The sequence below is a fragment of the Octodon degus genome, unplaced genomic scaffold (genome assembly GCF_000260255.1).
Source record: "Octodon degus isolate 3935 unplaced genomic scaffold, OctDeg1.0 scaffold00025, whole genome shotgun sequence".
NCBI lineage: Eukaryota > Metazoa > Chordata > Mammalia > Rodentia > Octodontidae > Octodon > Octodon degus.
The window spans coordinates 3,856,206-3,870,427 of NW_004524601.1; the positions used below are offsets into that span (position 1 = coordinate 3,856,206).

The 14,222-nt window shown below is 45.8% G+C and overlaps 1 protein-coding gene across 1 annotated transcript in view; it reads left to right on the plus strand.

The window, feature by feature from the left end:
• The window catches only part of Pgap1 (post-GPI attachment to proteins 1), a 71,593-nt gene extending 58,716 nt beyond the window's left edge, over positions 1 to 12,877 (plus strand). Inside the window, exons 20-27 of the mRNA XM_004628609.2 lie at positions 2,326 to 2,419; positions 4,440 to 4,530; positions 5,745 to 5,942; positions 7,548 to 7,683; positions 9,199 to 9,249; positions 9,922 to 10,109; positions 10,647 to 10,751; positions 12,103 to 12,877. Coding sequence (XP_004628666.1) covers positions 2,326 to 2,419; positions 4,440 to 4,530; positions 5,745 to 5,942; positions 7,548 to 7,683; positions 9,199 to 9,249; positions 9,922 to 10,109; positions 10,647 to 10,751; positions 12,103 to 12,241 — 1,002 coding nt within the window. The 3' untranslated portion in view covers positions 12,242 to 12,877. The remainder of the gene's footprint in view (positions 1 to 2,325; positions 2,420 to 4,439; positions 4,531 to 5,744; positions 5,943 to 7,547; positions 7,684 to 9,198; positions 9,250 to 9,921; positions 10,110 to 10,646; positions 10,752 to 12,102) is intronic.
• Positions 12,878 to 14,222: the final 1,345 nt, after the last annotated feature.

A 14,222-nucleotide genomic window follows, 5' to 3' on the forward strand; every position in this document is an offset into this window, starting at 1 on the left:
CTATGTAGCTGAGGTTGGCCTTAAACTTGCAGGGATCCTCCTGCTTCAGCCTCCCACGTGCTGGGATTATAGACTTGTGCTAACACTCCCAGCAGACTAATGTTTAGGTGTGGAAATCTTTCTAAAGAGTAAAGAGGTGCTGATCCGACAGGGTGTCTCAGGGACTTTTCTCTCAGTGCTGGAACAAAATGCCTGACACCCAAAATGAAGGAAGGAAAGGTTTCTTTAGCTCACAGTTTGTGGAGGTCTGAGTCCTACTGGCTGGCTCCAAGCAGAGTGGCGCATGGCAGAGGGCGGCTGTGAACAGCTTAGCGGCAGTGGCAGAGGCAAGCCTTTCTGTCTCCCGCCTTGCACTGCCGCCAGGCTCTCAGCCCCTGGGTGGGTGTAGCGCTGAACACACATCATCCCCGTGTTGGATCACTAATTACTCGTAACCTCTACAAGTCTGCCCCATGAGTGCAGGAGGCTTTGCGGGGACAACTGGACACCCTGACACAGGGGGAGCAGTGGTTACTTTAAAAAGGTTAAAAAACTGTAATAAAGTCCTAAAATTATTGAAAGATACACTCTTCCTTGCTTGGTTTATGGATGGTATGAGAATGAGTTTAAATAGCATAATCTCTCTTACTCAGTTTTTGAAAAAAATAAAAGACCTTGAGCGTTGCTGACATGGTCACAGGAAACTGAGAAAGAGGAATAAAAAGGAAACCACCGGGAGCTTTGCACCTGTAGATGGATTTTTTTCATAAAATTAATAATGAAAGATGTAAAGTAACCTGAAAGGTGCTTTCTCCTAAAACTCTATAAGTTGTGAGTCACTTCTGTGGAGGAAAGGAGCCTGATGTTGCTTGATCTTTGCATTTTAAGAGGCCAAACTGAGTTTTTAGGTGACATTTTATATTTCCAGCATTGAGCCCTAAGTCAGTGTAAGCAGGGCTGTGTCATGGAGGCATGGTGACAGCTGGCGTGAGGGAGGCCAGCTTGCTGCTGCCGATTTCATGGTGCCTGGTAGACCCGGCGGCTTCCATGCCCCAGTGCAGCCCTGATACAGCAGTGCGCTCTGCCGGAGAAAGAAATCCTGTTCTCAGGATGCTCCACATGGCCTCTTAGGAGTCTGAGGACAGTGCAGGGTGTTGGTGGTGGATATCACAGCTGCGCCCTCGGCCATGCCACCCTATGCCTGCTGGTACATGGATGAGGAGGAAGCCTCACTCCCTGTAATGCTGCTTTCCTCAGGTTCACTGCCGAGGACCCTGGAGGGGTGGTATGAGCCAGGACCCACAGCTGGCGGCGACAGCGTGGGCCCCAGAGCCCGCAGGCTGCTTACCAGTCCTCCTGCTCTGCTTGCTAAAGGGAGGGGCTGCGGGTTTCCAAGTGGGTCCCACACATGCAGTGAGTGCTGGCCAGTCCGTAATAGAAACCGGCCTTTTTCTTGTGCTCAGCTTTCTCTCCCTACCTAGAGCTTATAATCTCTAAGTAGGAGTGTAGACTCTAAGGTTTTTCCTAATCCTTTTCAATGTGGGGGTCTGTGGAAGGACTTCCTACAATCCTGTGCAATGTTTGGGGTTAGCTGATGACTGAGTCTCTACGTGTTCCAAGAAGTTCTGTGGAATGCACAGCATGCCTTCCAGTGAACACTTGTCACACTTGCACTTTGCTTTTCTTGTGCACACGTATGCAGTTGCACCAGCTGATAGAATGGCTCCTTGTAACTGATGCTGGGCTTGGGCTCTGTCAGATGGCATTTCCAGGAGGGTGGAGGGCGTAGAGGTTACCAGCTGCTCTGGACATTTCCGGTAGCTTATTGTGGAAGAGTTAGCATCTTAGATGCTTTCCCATAAGCTTGTTTAGCCTTCCTAGCCACCTGAAAATAGCATTCTCCCCTTCTTGCGGAAGAGGTCATGGGGAGGTAACCCACCTGTATACTTGAGGCCGCTCAGGGTGCTTGGGCTTCCACACCTGGCTCCCTGGCCGGCGCATGCAGATGAGAACTGCCTTAGGGGCATGTGGAGGAAAGCGTGAGATAAGGCTTGTGTGATGCACAGCGCCCTGCCTGCAACAGGAGAAGCAGGCAAGGGACATACGTGCTGAGCGGTTTCCTAGCATACGCTCTTCAGTTACGCCTTTGATGAAAACTTTAGGTGTGTTTGCATCAGGCTATAAAAGTATTCATTTTACTTAGAGCTCGCGTTACTCATTGGTGGCAGGCAGTGTGTAGCCATGTCATGGAAGCGTGTAAAGGAAGGTGAAGCTTCCTGTGCGCGAAAGTACCTCTGTGTGAGCATGAACGCTGAGGCGCTTTCCTTTGATCTGCCTACTTCGCAGGTCATCAGGTTTCACGGAGGCGCGCTTCCTGCATACGTTATAGCCAGTGCCCTTCTTGCCCACGGAGGACAGCTGTACTCTCTTTTCTCAACAGGTGAGGATGCTTCTTTTTAGTTATTTTTGTTACAAATATTAAAATAAGACAACTGTTGATTCCTTGTGTACATTTATTTCAGTTACTAAGACTCATAAGAAAGTTTTTAGAAATAACCACATAGTAGCAGCTCTTGGCAACTCTAGAATAGCATGTGAGGGACCGGATGTAGATGTAGCTCAGTGGCACGGTGCCTGCCTGGAGAGGGGAGTGCCTGAGTTCAGTTCCAAGTACCACCCCCACTCCTGAAGTACAGCATCCACATAGCAGGTGATTTTATTTTTTTTTTATTTTTTATTTTTTTGAGACAGTGTCTCACTGTGCAGTTCAGGCTGGACTTGAGCTCAGTTTATGACCCAGGCTGGTCTTGCACTCATAACAGTGCCCCTGCCTTAGCCTCCCTGGTGCTGGGATGACAGGAATGAGCCACCACAGCCAGCTCCTTTTTTTCTGTCCTTTTTTTTTTTTTTTTTTTAACATGTGAGTTTAGGACCAGACTTGCAGACAGACATTTTTTACTCTTCCACTGTCGACCACCCATCCCAAACCAGTCTTGAGCAGTTAGTCAAGAGCCTCCAGCTTGTGGGCCTGAGACCTACAAATTACCAGCATTCTCCTAGCTTTGAACTCACCTGGGACCAGGCAAGTAGTTGAGCAGCACAGCGCCTGTCCGGCAAGCAGGAGGTCTTGAGTTTGATTCCTGGTAACAAAAAAAATGAACTCATTTGGATTGGGTGTCATTTTTTTGAATAGAAAAGAAACTGTATTTTTAGTCTAAATAAATTGTTAATTTTTTAAAAAATACATTAAGGAATCAAATAACATTTTTTTTTTTTTTTTTGGTACCGGGGATTGAACTCAGGACCCTGCACTTGCCAGGCAAGCACTTATTCTACTGAACTATCTCCCCAACCCTCAAATAACAATTTTTATACAATAATTACCTTCAGTATTTATGTTTTAAAAGGACAAGCATAATAAACATAATACACATTGAAAAATTAATAACCCCCTAATTCTATCAAATGATTAAAATTTTTTGAAGTTTCCGAGTAAGATGTCCACATGGCAGCTGTCCTTAAGCTTGTGGAGTTTCTTCAGCTGTAGTTTCCATCCTGCATCTCTTTTGCTTCCTTATAAATCACTGGGCAGAGCTGTTCGGTGTGACCGTGCTGCGCAGGCTGCATTTGCTGACTGCACCGCCGTGGTGTGCTGACGCAGAGTCTCTTGTAGTACCAGTTGGTGTGTGTTTGCGATGCCTAACAGTGCTGTTTGTTTGGGAGAGTTAGTACGAGCATGTGACATGTCTTGATCATTCCCAATTCCTCACCCACCTCCCCAGACATCTGTTATCTTCTGTTGTTCATAAATCAGTGAACAGACCTGTAGGCTTGATGGGATTTCGATTCTCTGTCCACAAGCCGCCCTCTGCCCGTGCTGCCCGCAAGGACTGTTTCAGGGCTGTAAATGTCTCTGCCTTGGTAGGCCGCTCCCTACTGATTGCCTCCTGGCATCTCATTTGTTTCCTTTTCTGTCTTCTCACTTCTTGCTTTCTTTCCTTTCTCCCTTCCCTGCCCTCCCTTGTTTCTCGCTCATCTTCCCTCCTTCCCTCCCTTCTCTTCCCCTCCTTCTTTCACTGTATCAGTGCTTCCTAAGTATTTTCCAATTTACATGTTCTATAGAAGACAGACTGTAGAACTGTAGGCTTCAAGCAGATGAATTGTATGGCATGAAAATTACATTTCAGATAAAGCTGTTTTTTAAAGTTACCTGTGGAGACTTACAGAATGTAATGAAACCCTAACCGCACCTTAGTGAATTTGTTGCTGAATGTACACTCTTCGGTGAAAATCATTGAATTCACAGTAATTTCTGCTCTTTGAGGACGAGTCTGTGGGAGTAGTGAGGACCTTTTGCTTTCTCTGACATGAAATATGTTGCTCTTGTAGACAACGCAATATACAGCTCATACTTAATTACTGTGAATTCTCTGTTGCATGTAATTTTTTTTAATTACCAGGTTATTGTTTAGAATATGCTGCCATATTGGATAAAGAAGCCAAGCCATACAAAGTTGATCCTTTTGTAATTATGATTAAGTTTTTATTGGGGTAAGTTTTGTTTTATTATCTGATGATGATTTTGATTTTGCTTTATATATGAAACACTTTAATTCCAATAAATTTGACAATTGACTGTTTCATTAAATGAAATTTTTCTTTTAGGAAAAGACAATAAAATATATGAACATTTATTTCAGTAGTATAAGCATTTCAAGATAGTGATTGAACATCTGTAGCAATCACAACCTAGAATATAACAGCACTGTCATGTTCTCAAATGATTGGAGAGTATCCCAGACAGACAGACACAGACTTCCAGAGTGAGATGAAACAGTGCCTTGGTCCTTTTCTCCTCCTCCCCACAGAAAGGGTGCTTGAGACTTCTCTGCCCCAGGCCACATTCCATCCTTAATTTATTCCAGTTTTGTGGGTTTTGTTAAGAACCATTACTAAAGTATCTTATTCTTTCATTACAACTTGGATTTTTTTTTTTTCTTGTCTTTTTGAGACAGGGTCTCACTATGTAATTCAGGCTGGATTTGAGCTCACTTCATAGCCCAGGCTGGTCTCAAACTCACAACAATCGTCCTGCCTCAGCCTCCTGAGCACTGGGATAGCAGGAGTGTGCCACCAGGCCTGGCCGCTGTTGGCTTTCTAACACTGAAAATAATTCATTACTTCATCCATGGACAAACAGAACAGTGAGGCCCTGTTGCAGCTTAGCATTGAAATATTTAAAGGTCAACAGGCTCATTTGGAAAATAGTGAATTGTCGCACTTGAGAATTGTTTTCCAGGGGCCAGGGAGATGGCTCAGTAGAATAAATGCTTGCCTGGCAAGCTCAAGGTCCTGAGTTCAATCCCCAGTACTAGGGAAAAAAAAAAAAAAAAAAAAAAAGAGAGAAAGAGTTTTAGTGGGTCAGGGAGATAGCTCAGTAGCATAAATGCTTGCCTGGCAAGCGTAAGGTCCTGAGTTCAATCCCCAGTACTAAAAAAAAGAGAAAGAGTTTTAGTGGGCCAGGGAGAGGCTCAGTGGAATAAGCACTTCCTTGGCAAGCACAAGGGCCTGAGTTCAATCCCAGGTTCTGCCAAAAAGAAAAAAAGAACTGTTTTCCAGTAAAAATTGTAAATTAGGTATCATGGGACTGTAAGGACTCTAGAAAGTGGTCAGAGACCTCTGATAGGAAGTCCTTGAATGTCAGTTTGTTGGGCTTTGTTTTGCTTTGTTTTGTTTGCTTTCATTCTGCTTTCTTTTGCCCACAGGTATAACTGGTTTAAGGAATTGTGGGACTTACTGTTGTTACCAGAATTAGATGCCATCGTTTTAACCAGTCAGAGTATGTGTTTCCCCCTTGTGTCCTTGATTCTTTTTCTGTTCGGAACATGCACTGCCTATTGGAGTGGCCTGCTCTCGTGGGCATCCGTGAGACTCCTTTCTGCCTTGTGGCTGGCTTTGAAAAGGTAAATGAATAATGGACAGCTTTCACATAGTTCTTGAGAAAAAACTACATTCTTGTTTTCCCTAACTGTTCCCAAGGACGTAGGCCTGGCGTAACACGTGGTCGCGTCTTCATCAAAACCGAATCATCTGGGCTGGCCAAATGGCTCAGTGGGTTAAAGCACCTGCAAGCAGGTACGGGCCTGCCGTGCTGGCCCCGCCCCCAGAGACAGGTGACTGAGACGGGGCGAGGTGGTGCTGCCCGTAACCCCAGCTCTTGGGAGGCTGAAGCAGGCGGATCACTACGAGTCCAATCTAGTAGTGAGCCCCTGAACACCCTGTAGACCCTGCCCTAAAATACAAAAAAAACAAAAACCTGAATCATCTATTGCAAGGTAAAAGCTGCCTGTGGCTTTGACCTTGGTGTCCGAGTTCATCAGAAAAGCCTGACACATTTCATGGCTGTAAATCTCTTAAAGAGGGGTTGTTTCGCAGGCTGCCTTCCCCTAGCGAAGCTGAGGGCACAAGGCTCCAGTCAGTATAGTCGGCCTCCGATGAGAGGAGCCGCGGAGGCACTGAGGACTTCGTCTGGACCTGTACTACACACCCAGAGACGCTGGTCTCGAGCCCCTGGTGGGCTCTTCCTGCAAAATACTGGCCTGGTTTCATTGCACTCTTTCATACAGGATGTGGTGTGTGATGGTTTCATAGAGGAGTAGTCTTGGGAACTTGTTCTCGACCCTCTGAAGTGTTTCTGAAAGGCCTCTACCACTTATCCTGTCAAACATCTGAGTGGTTTCAAGGCTTTGAAAAATGGAAAATGCTGGCTGGGTGTGATGCCGCATGTCTGTAATGCCAGCACGCAGGAGGCAGAGGCAGTAGGATCACCATGAGTTCAAGGCCAGCCTAAACTACACAGTGAGAGCCTGTCTCCGAAACAAAAACAGAAAGGGAGGAAGGGAAAATTCTTCTTCCTGTCAAGACTGGAAATGTATGGCACGGGTCTAAGGCTAGTGGTGAGCTTTGGCAGCAGGGTTTTTCCTTACTGCCCGTATCAGCCATGGTGTAAACGTAAGAGGAGCTCTTATAGCGCATTGTCGTCCTTAAAACCAGGTATGCGTGACTGCTTGCCGCTACTGACGTGTACCTTACCGTTTACCATAGGGCTTCACATAGGGGGAAGCCAGCGAGACTGGCAGAAGACTTCCAAGGCAGTAGCTCTTAGCGAAAAGCTTGGGCCCTTGTGTGCTTTTGAGACTTGAAGTGTTTTTAGAAATTGAAACATACACATACGTATATATGAAAGCCTATTACAATATGTAGGTTGGATGGAGGCCAGTTCCAAGCACAGAGTTCACTTGTGTCCCTGTGTCTCCTTCACACATCTGAGCAGTGTCTTTCACTGCCGTTTGTGCATTGCACCGTGATTGCGACCCACAGATGAGGTCGGGGCACAGCCTTCCACTTGGGGCCTTTCGCTGGTACTTGAGTCGTGAGTTCGGGAACATTTTCAGCCTTGGGCTTTGGCTTAGAGATGCTCAGCCTGCGTGTGTCGTCGTTGTCGTACATGGGCTCAGGAAATGCACCTAGTGACAGCATTGTTCTAAAACTGTACTCTTTTTATCCAGACCCTCTGAACTTCCGAAAGATGTCGAGGTCCTGTCACCAGATGTGCTCTTCCTGATAGGCGCCCCGCTCCTCGTTAGCTGGACTACCTGTGGCGCCCTTGCCATCCTGCTGTCCTATTTCTGCTACCTGTGCAAGGTACGGGCGACATCGGAAGAGGATGGCCAGCGCTCCGAGGCGCTGTGAACAGGGTGCTTCAGCACTGCTGGAGTCCTGCTTCGTTAGGTAGCAGGTTTCACACAAGGTTTTTACAAAACATCTCATTTATTTAAGTTATTTGCTATTAACATAGAATTAAAATTAATGATTTGAATTGGGTTTTTTTTTTTGAAAAAGAGGCATTTATAATCTGCTTTATATTGCATTTTATTCTTGCAAATATTAGTGTTTTTAACATGCAGTAGAATAGTTTCATTCCTACCTCTCTGAACATGGGTGAGTGAAAACAAGAAACTACATTGGCATCAAGTTAGCAGTCATATTCAGACAATATGAAACATTAATAAATGTTGGGAGGAATCAGAACACAATCATCAGGATTTTTAGGCTGTTAATTTTATTGCAGTAAAAGACACCTTGAGTGAGGCTGGCCGCTTTGCAGGGAAACCTAAGCAGTTACGTAGCCATAGTGCCGTGCAGAAATCTGTGAGCAGATGGTTGACATCAGTGGATATTTATGTTTTCTTTCTAAACAAGGGGGACCAGGGAGATAGCTTGGTGGTCTAAGCACCTGCCCAGCAAGTGCAAGAACCCGGGATTGATCCCCTGTACCGCATGCTGTGCTAGCCCCGGAACCCCAGGTGCATGGTGTCAGCCACTGAAACCAGGCATGGTGGTGTATGCCTGTAATCCCAGCCCTGGGGAAGCTGGGACAGGAGGGTTGCTACAAGTCCAAGCTGTGTAGCAAGACCCTATGCCAAAATAAAGGATTAAAATAATAAGAATAATAAAATAAACAAGGGCACACTTGACCCTGCTTTTGATAGCAATACATGCACAGAGACATTATTTTCAGTTTTCTAAGGGGAATTTATTTGTATCTAAAAAAACTGTTCAGAGCGACTTCAACTTATAAAGGCAATATTTTTAGTTTTTGTTGGATAGTCATATAACTGATCAAATAAACAAGTCATGTATTGACCCTTTCTCAGATACTTAAAGAACTTACTGAGTTAAATTTACATATTGTCTCAAGCTCTTGTAAATGTTTCACCACTATAAATGATTTTGTTTACTTTTACAGTATTAAGTGTAATCAGATTGCTGTAGCAAGGTGTGGAGCACAGGCTTACAGCAGTGTGTGAGAGGAGGGCAGTTTTCGTGCTCCCTGTGTACCGAGAAGAGTTGTGTTGTCTGTGTCTTTAGCTTTTTTTGGGGGGTGGGGCGGGGGGGTACTGGGGATTGAACTCGGGACCCTGCACTTGCCAGGCAGGCACTTATTCTAGTGAGCTATCTCTCCAGCCCCAAGCATTTTGATTTTTTTAATGCATGTAGTAAACATGTGTTACTTTATCTGTCCAAAAAGAATGTTTTAAAATTAATTTTAGCTGCTTAGATTTTAGATCTCAGATATATTTTTCTCAGTTTTAATGAAAAAGCCTGTACATTTTGTTTAAAAATACAAGCAAAATTGAAGTCATTTCTTTTTCTTAGATTGTTCATCTTCAAGCAAGCCTCACAAATTTTAAAAGTAGCCAAGCTGTGGTAAGTTTTATTTTCAAAACTCAGTATAACTTTAATGTGAGAAAATATGAGAGTTGATTTTCTAGAAAGGTTAAGATTTTTAGTGTTTAAAAGGTATTATGAACTTAAGTAACTTCAAGCCTATTTATTTTTGTATTTTAGAGAAGGGTCTACAGGGTGTTCAGGGTCTCACTACTAGATCAGACTCATAGTGATCCGCCTGTTTACAGCCTCCCAGAGCTGGATTATAGGCCCGCGCCACCACACCCAGTCTCAGTTGCCATCTCAGCGCCCCTGGGGATTGAACCCCCAGGCCCTGCACCTGCTTGCAGGTGCTGTAATCCGCTGAGCTATTCACAGGCCCCTAAGCCTATTTAAATAGACCTAAATCATTCTGAATTTAAAGGAGTCTCTCCATACCTGTCTTTTTGTTATTGTTACAAATTATTATCATTTAACTCATACTTTGAGCATTTACCTCAGGGATGTTTCCGAGCAGTGAAAAGATAAAGCTTTGTGACTGACCACCCTGAACGGTGCAGACAAGGCCATTTCCGTGTTGGGCCTCAGTGTGGCAATGGCAAGACGCACCTCTTTAGCTGAGAAATCATTGAGGATGGCTCTAAGTAAAAGAATACCTTACGCTTACTGTGTGGCCTTAATATTGGATGGCTTGACTTTACTGTTTTATAGAATCCCAAGCACTCTCGAAGAAGTGAGAAGAAGTCCCACCAGCATAAAGACTCCGCAGCGCCGGCCCTCTGCCTGTGCGCGGCTGAGGCGGAGGACAGCCTGCGCATGCACAGTGCCGTGCTCAGCCTGCTGACCTGGACCGTCCTGCTCAGCATGCCGTCTCTAGTCTTCTGGCTGAAGAGCCTCTGGTGTGTGTGAGGGATACCTGCATGGCCACACAGGACCTGAGAGTGCAGAGTCGTGGCTTCTTGATGCCTGTGCCGACCGCCCAGGAGCAGGGCTCCACGTTGCCTGGGCGCATCCCCAGTGCTTTCCATCCTCCTGTACCTCAGGAGTGTAAACTTGGGGCTATGAGCTTCCCCCAAAGTTGGTCCAAAGGAGTGATGCGTGTTTTATTTTTGGTACATGGCTAAATAAAGACCACCTTTCCAAGTAGTAGTCAAATCCCTGAGCATTAAGAAAGGATACAAAGGTTTTAGATTATCTAAATATTGAAAGCATTTTAAGTCAGAAAAAGTAAAATAAGTTTAACAAATTAAATAAAAGTTTACCAGACATTGCTATCCTTCCCTCTTTTTAGTCAAGATCCAGGCTGTTGTTCCCAGATTGACAGCCAGATTGTTGGAGAAGAAACTTGGGGTGTTCGAGAACTATAGACACCCAGCTGATCCAGAATGATCAATTTTGCTTTGTTGATTTATGTTTTGTTTCTTCTTTTATGATAGGTATCATTTTAAACTTAATCCTGATCCATGTAAACCTCTGGCGTTTATCCTTATTCCCACCATGGCAGTTCTTGGAAATACTTACACGGTTTCAGTAAAATCAAGGTATAATCATTTAACCTTTCTGTTCCTGCATCAGCCTGTGTTTTATTTCTGGAGTGAGTCTTAATTTGTAGTTAATTTGAGTATTCCTGAAAGTAAGACCTAACTCTTTCAGCTAAGTGTGGTGATACAGTGTATATGCAGTTACACTTGTTTTCTTCACTACAGGTTTTACTTATTTAGGATGTAGTAATCTGGGTTCTTTTCCTTGAAAGCAATGATGGGGCTGGGGATTTAGCTCAGTGGCACAGCACCTGCCTGGCAGACATGGGGTCCTGAGTTCAGTTCCTAGTATGAAAAAAATAAATAAATAAAAACAATAAAAGGTATGCTGCATAAGATTTACTTATAAAAACTCCAAGAGGCCAGGCATGGTGGCCGGGCTTTTAATCCCAGCATTTAGGAGGCTGAGTCAGGAGGACTGCCATGAATTCAAGGCCAGCCTGGGCCTTATAGTGAGTTTGAACTGGCCTGAACTATAATTAAGAAGTAAAACCTGCAGGGGTAGAAGTAGACGGAGCTAAAGGTGAAGCAAAAGCGGCCAGAGTGTGAGTTGTGAGTTGTGGAAGCCGAGTCCTAGGTGCACGAGGGCTCCTGATGCTGTTACCTGCGCCCAGGATTCTCTTGTAAGACTTGACTTTTCTCCAGTGTTGGCCCAGGAGCCCTCCCCTTGGCTCTAGGAGATGCTGACCGGTAGGCCGCCATGAAGCGGACCCAGGGTTTCGGTCTTCAGTACGGGATAGCTGGCCCTAGGGCGGCCTCGCAGTGCTCTTAGCCGCAGGCTCCCTGTTCCAGGCAGAGATGGGAGCCCTTCCTGAGAGTTCGTTTTCTTTTAAAATATTGACTTATCTGCTCCTTTTGTTGGGATTTTATATTTGCTTGTGTTGTTGCTATTATAAATAGGATTAAAATGAAGATTTCTAAAATTAAGTGAACATGATTAGTTTGTTAGGATAAATTTCTAGATGTAGAATTAAAAAATTAACTGGTATTTTTCCATTGTTAAAGCTTTAAAGAATAAACAAAATTAGCTATTTACCAAGTAGAAATGCTTTTCTGGTTTTTTGTTTTTTATTTTTTACTCAAAGCATAGTTTATTAATCTTCTAAAATATTCAGAACAGGGCCGGGGAAATAACTCAGTGGTATAAGTGCCTGCATAGCAAGTACAAGGTCCCCAGTTTCATCCCTGGTGCCCCCCCCAAAAAAAAAAAATCAGAGCAGGTGAATTCATTACGTAACACGGATTTCCTTTAACATCGCGTCGAGCAGGCGTAGTTCGTAGTTCCCGGCAGTGCGCGCAGCTGGCGCGTTCCGCTTCAGCACCCTAATGGCACGCTGTGTTCTCTCCGCAGCCAGCTCCTGAAGACGGCCTCGCAGCTCGCCCTCCCCCTGGCCGTCGGCACGGTCGCCTTTGGGTCAGCACACCTGTACAGGGTCCCAGGCTTTGCCTGCCTGCCTCTTCTGCTCCACGCCTTGTGCAACTGGATGTGAGCGGAGAAGGGTAACCACGGCAACCGATGCCGAGGGAGCGGTGAGCGCGACCCACTCGCAGGGACAGCCTCGTCCTTTGGAGAAGACAAGTCTATTTTTACAGTACTAAGAATAGGAAATTAGTTTTGTAATGCCTGAAGAAGGAGGTGACCCACGGCGCGTGCTGCGGGACCTGGGATGGGTGCGGCAGCCCTGTGCCAGGGACACGTGCGCACAGCCCCGGCACTCCCGCCCCGGCGACCCAGCTGTGTGGGAGCAGACATCGTTGCTGGCAGCCTCCCGTCCACATTCTGCTGTTTGGTGGTCTTCTGAAAAGTGGCTTGTTTTCTATTTGCTGTAGTTTACATATTGTAAAATAAGTTTTCAAAGACTGATGAAATTCCTGGCTGGTTTCTCAAAGGTGAAATAGCCACAGTCTCTTTCGGCAGTCATGGTGAGCAAGCGAGCTTCCGTCCTCTGGTATGGGAAAGAGAGATTTGTGTGACAGGGAGGTGGTGGGTAGGAATGTGGTTCAAAATCAAAATCAGGAAGTTTCCTTGTTCTCAAATATAAATCATGTCTGTTAAATTTAAAGAATAAGGGCCGGGAGATGGCTCAGTAGAATAAGCACTTGCCTGGCAAGTGCAAGGGCCTGAGTTCAATCCCTGGTTCCACAAAAAAAAAAATAAAATAAAAAATAAATAAATAAATAAATTAAATTTAAAGAGTATTCTCACACATGTCATTGGCGTTAAAATAGTTCATTTTGGTCACTTAGTTCATTGTCCACATGCTGCCGAAAGTTCTTCAGGCTAGAGTGATACCTAAACTTTAGTAACTGGCAAAACTCTAGGTTTGTATCTTTTCTGTCAGTTGTGAAGAAAGTATGACCAAGTGTAGCACCACATTCCATGTATAGATTTATACTCTTGGGGTAGCAGGAAGTGTAGCACTAATGTAAACAGCATGCCTGTAGGAATTGGAGGTTGGCCACAGGTCTAACAGCGCAGCCTCTGTGTACCAGGTAACTGCCAGGGTTCCTGTTGGGTAGATGAGGGCTGACAAGCCCATGGCGTCTCAGAGCCCAGCTCCCACTTGGCCAGAGCACAGCGCGCAGGGGAAGGAGCAGGGCAGAGGAGTGGCAGTGCTGCTGAGGAGTACGGCTCGGGAGTGCTCTGCGCGTGTGCTCTCAGCACCTCGTGGAACGTCCTGAGTTCCCTCCTGGGAGCCAGCCCCGGGCGCTGCTGTCCTTGTGGTACCAGGACCAGGGGTGTCCTGGAGCAGTGATGTGAACGTTCAGAGCTCCCTGTGAATCAGAGCTCACCACCACTGTCCCAGAGGCTCAGTCCTCCGGTCCCGAGTCTCTCAGCAGTTGCCCCCTGAGGTTCCTCCCATCCCCTGCGTGTGGCAGTGTACCTCGGCCCCTCACCATGAGCCCGGAGGCCCTGCAGCTTTGGCCTTTGTCCAGTCTTGCTAGCCCCTCTGCGGGGCATACGCTCTGCTGTTCCATCCCAGCTCCGAGCTCGGTGTTCAGAACACATGTTGTTGCTCCCTGAGACACTGAAAAGAGGGACAGCCGACTAGAAGTGACAGACTCACCATGCATGTCGATCAGAGACAAGGAGCAAGAGGAAGCTGAGAGGAAAGGCGTGAGATCCTCCACTTGTGTCCTGGCCCTGATTTGGAACAGCTTCTCTGCACATGGGATCTTTTGTTTTGCCATTCATTCTAGATATGTCTTAAGTGTGGGTTAAAGATGTCATTTAATTCTTTCTGAAGTTGAGCTTGGGTTTATCTTCAGGAAAACTTGGGAAGAATTTGAGAACATGAGCTAATTTGCTCTTCCGCTGGCAGTGCTGGTCGTTATGCTTGTGAGCCTGAAGGTCTCCTCGCTCAGCCGGTACTGCGCAGGCATTTCTCACGCAGGAGCGGAGCTGCCTTGGCAGCCGCAGGGCTGGCGTGCTAATTCCCACTACTACATGATTTTGTGTGAGTACTTGCC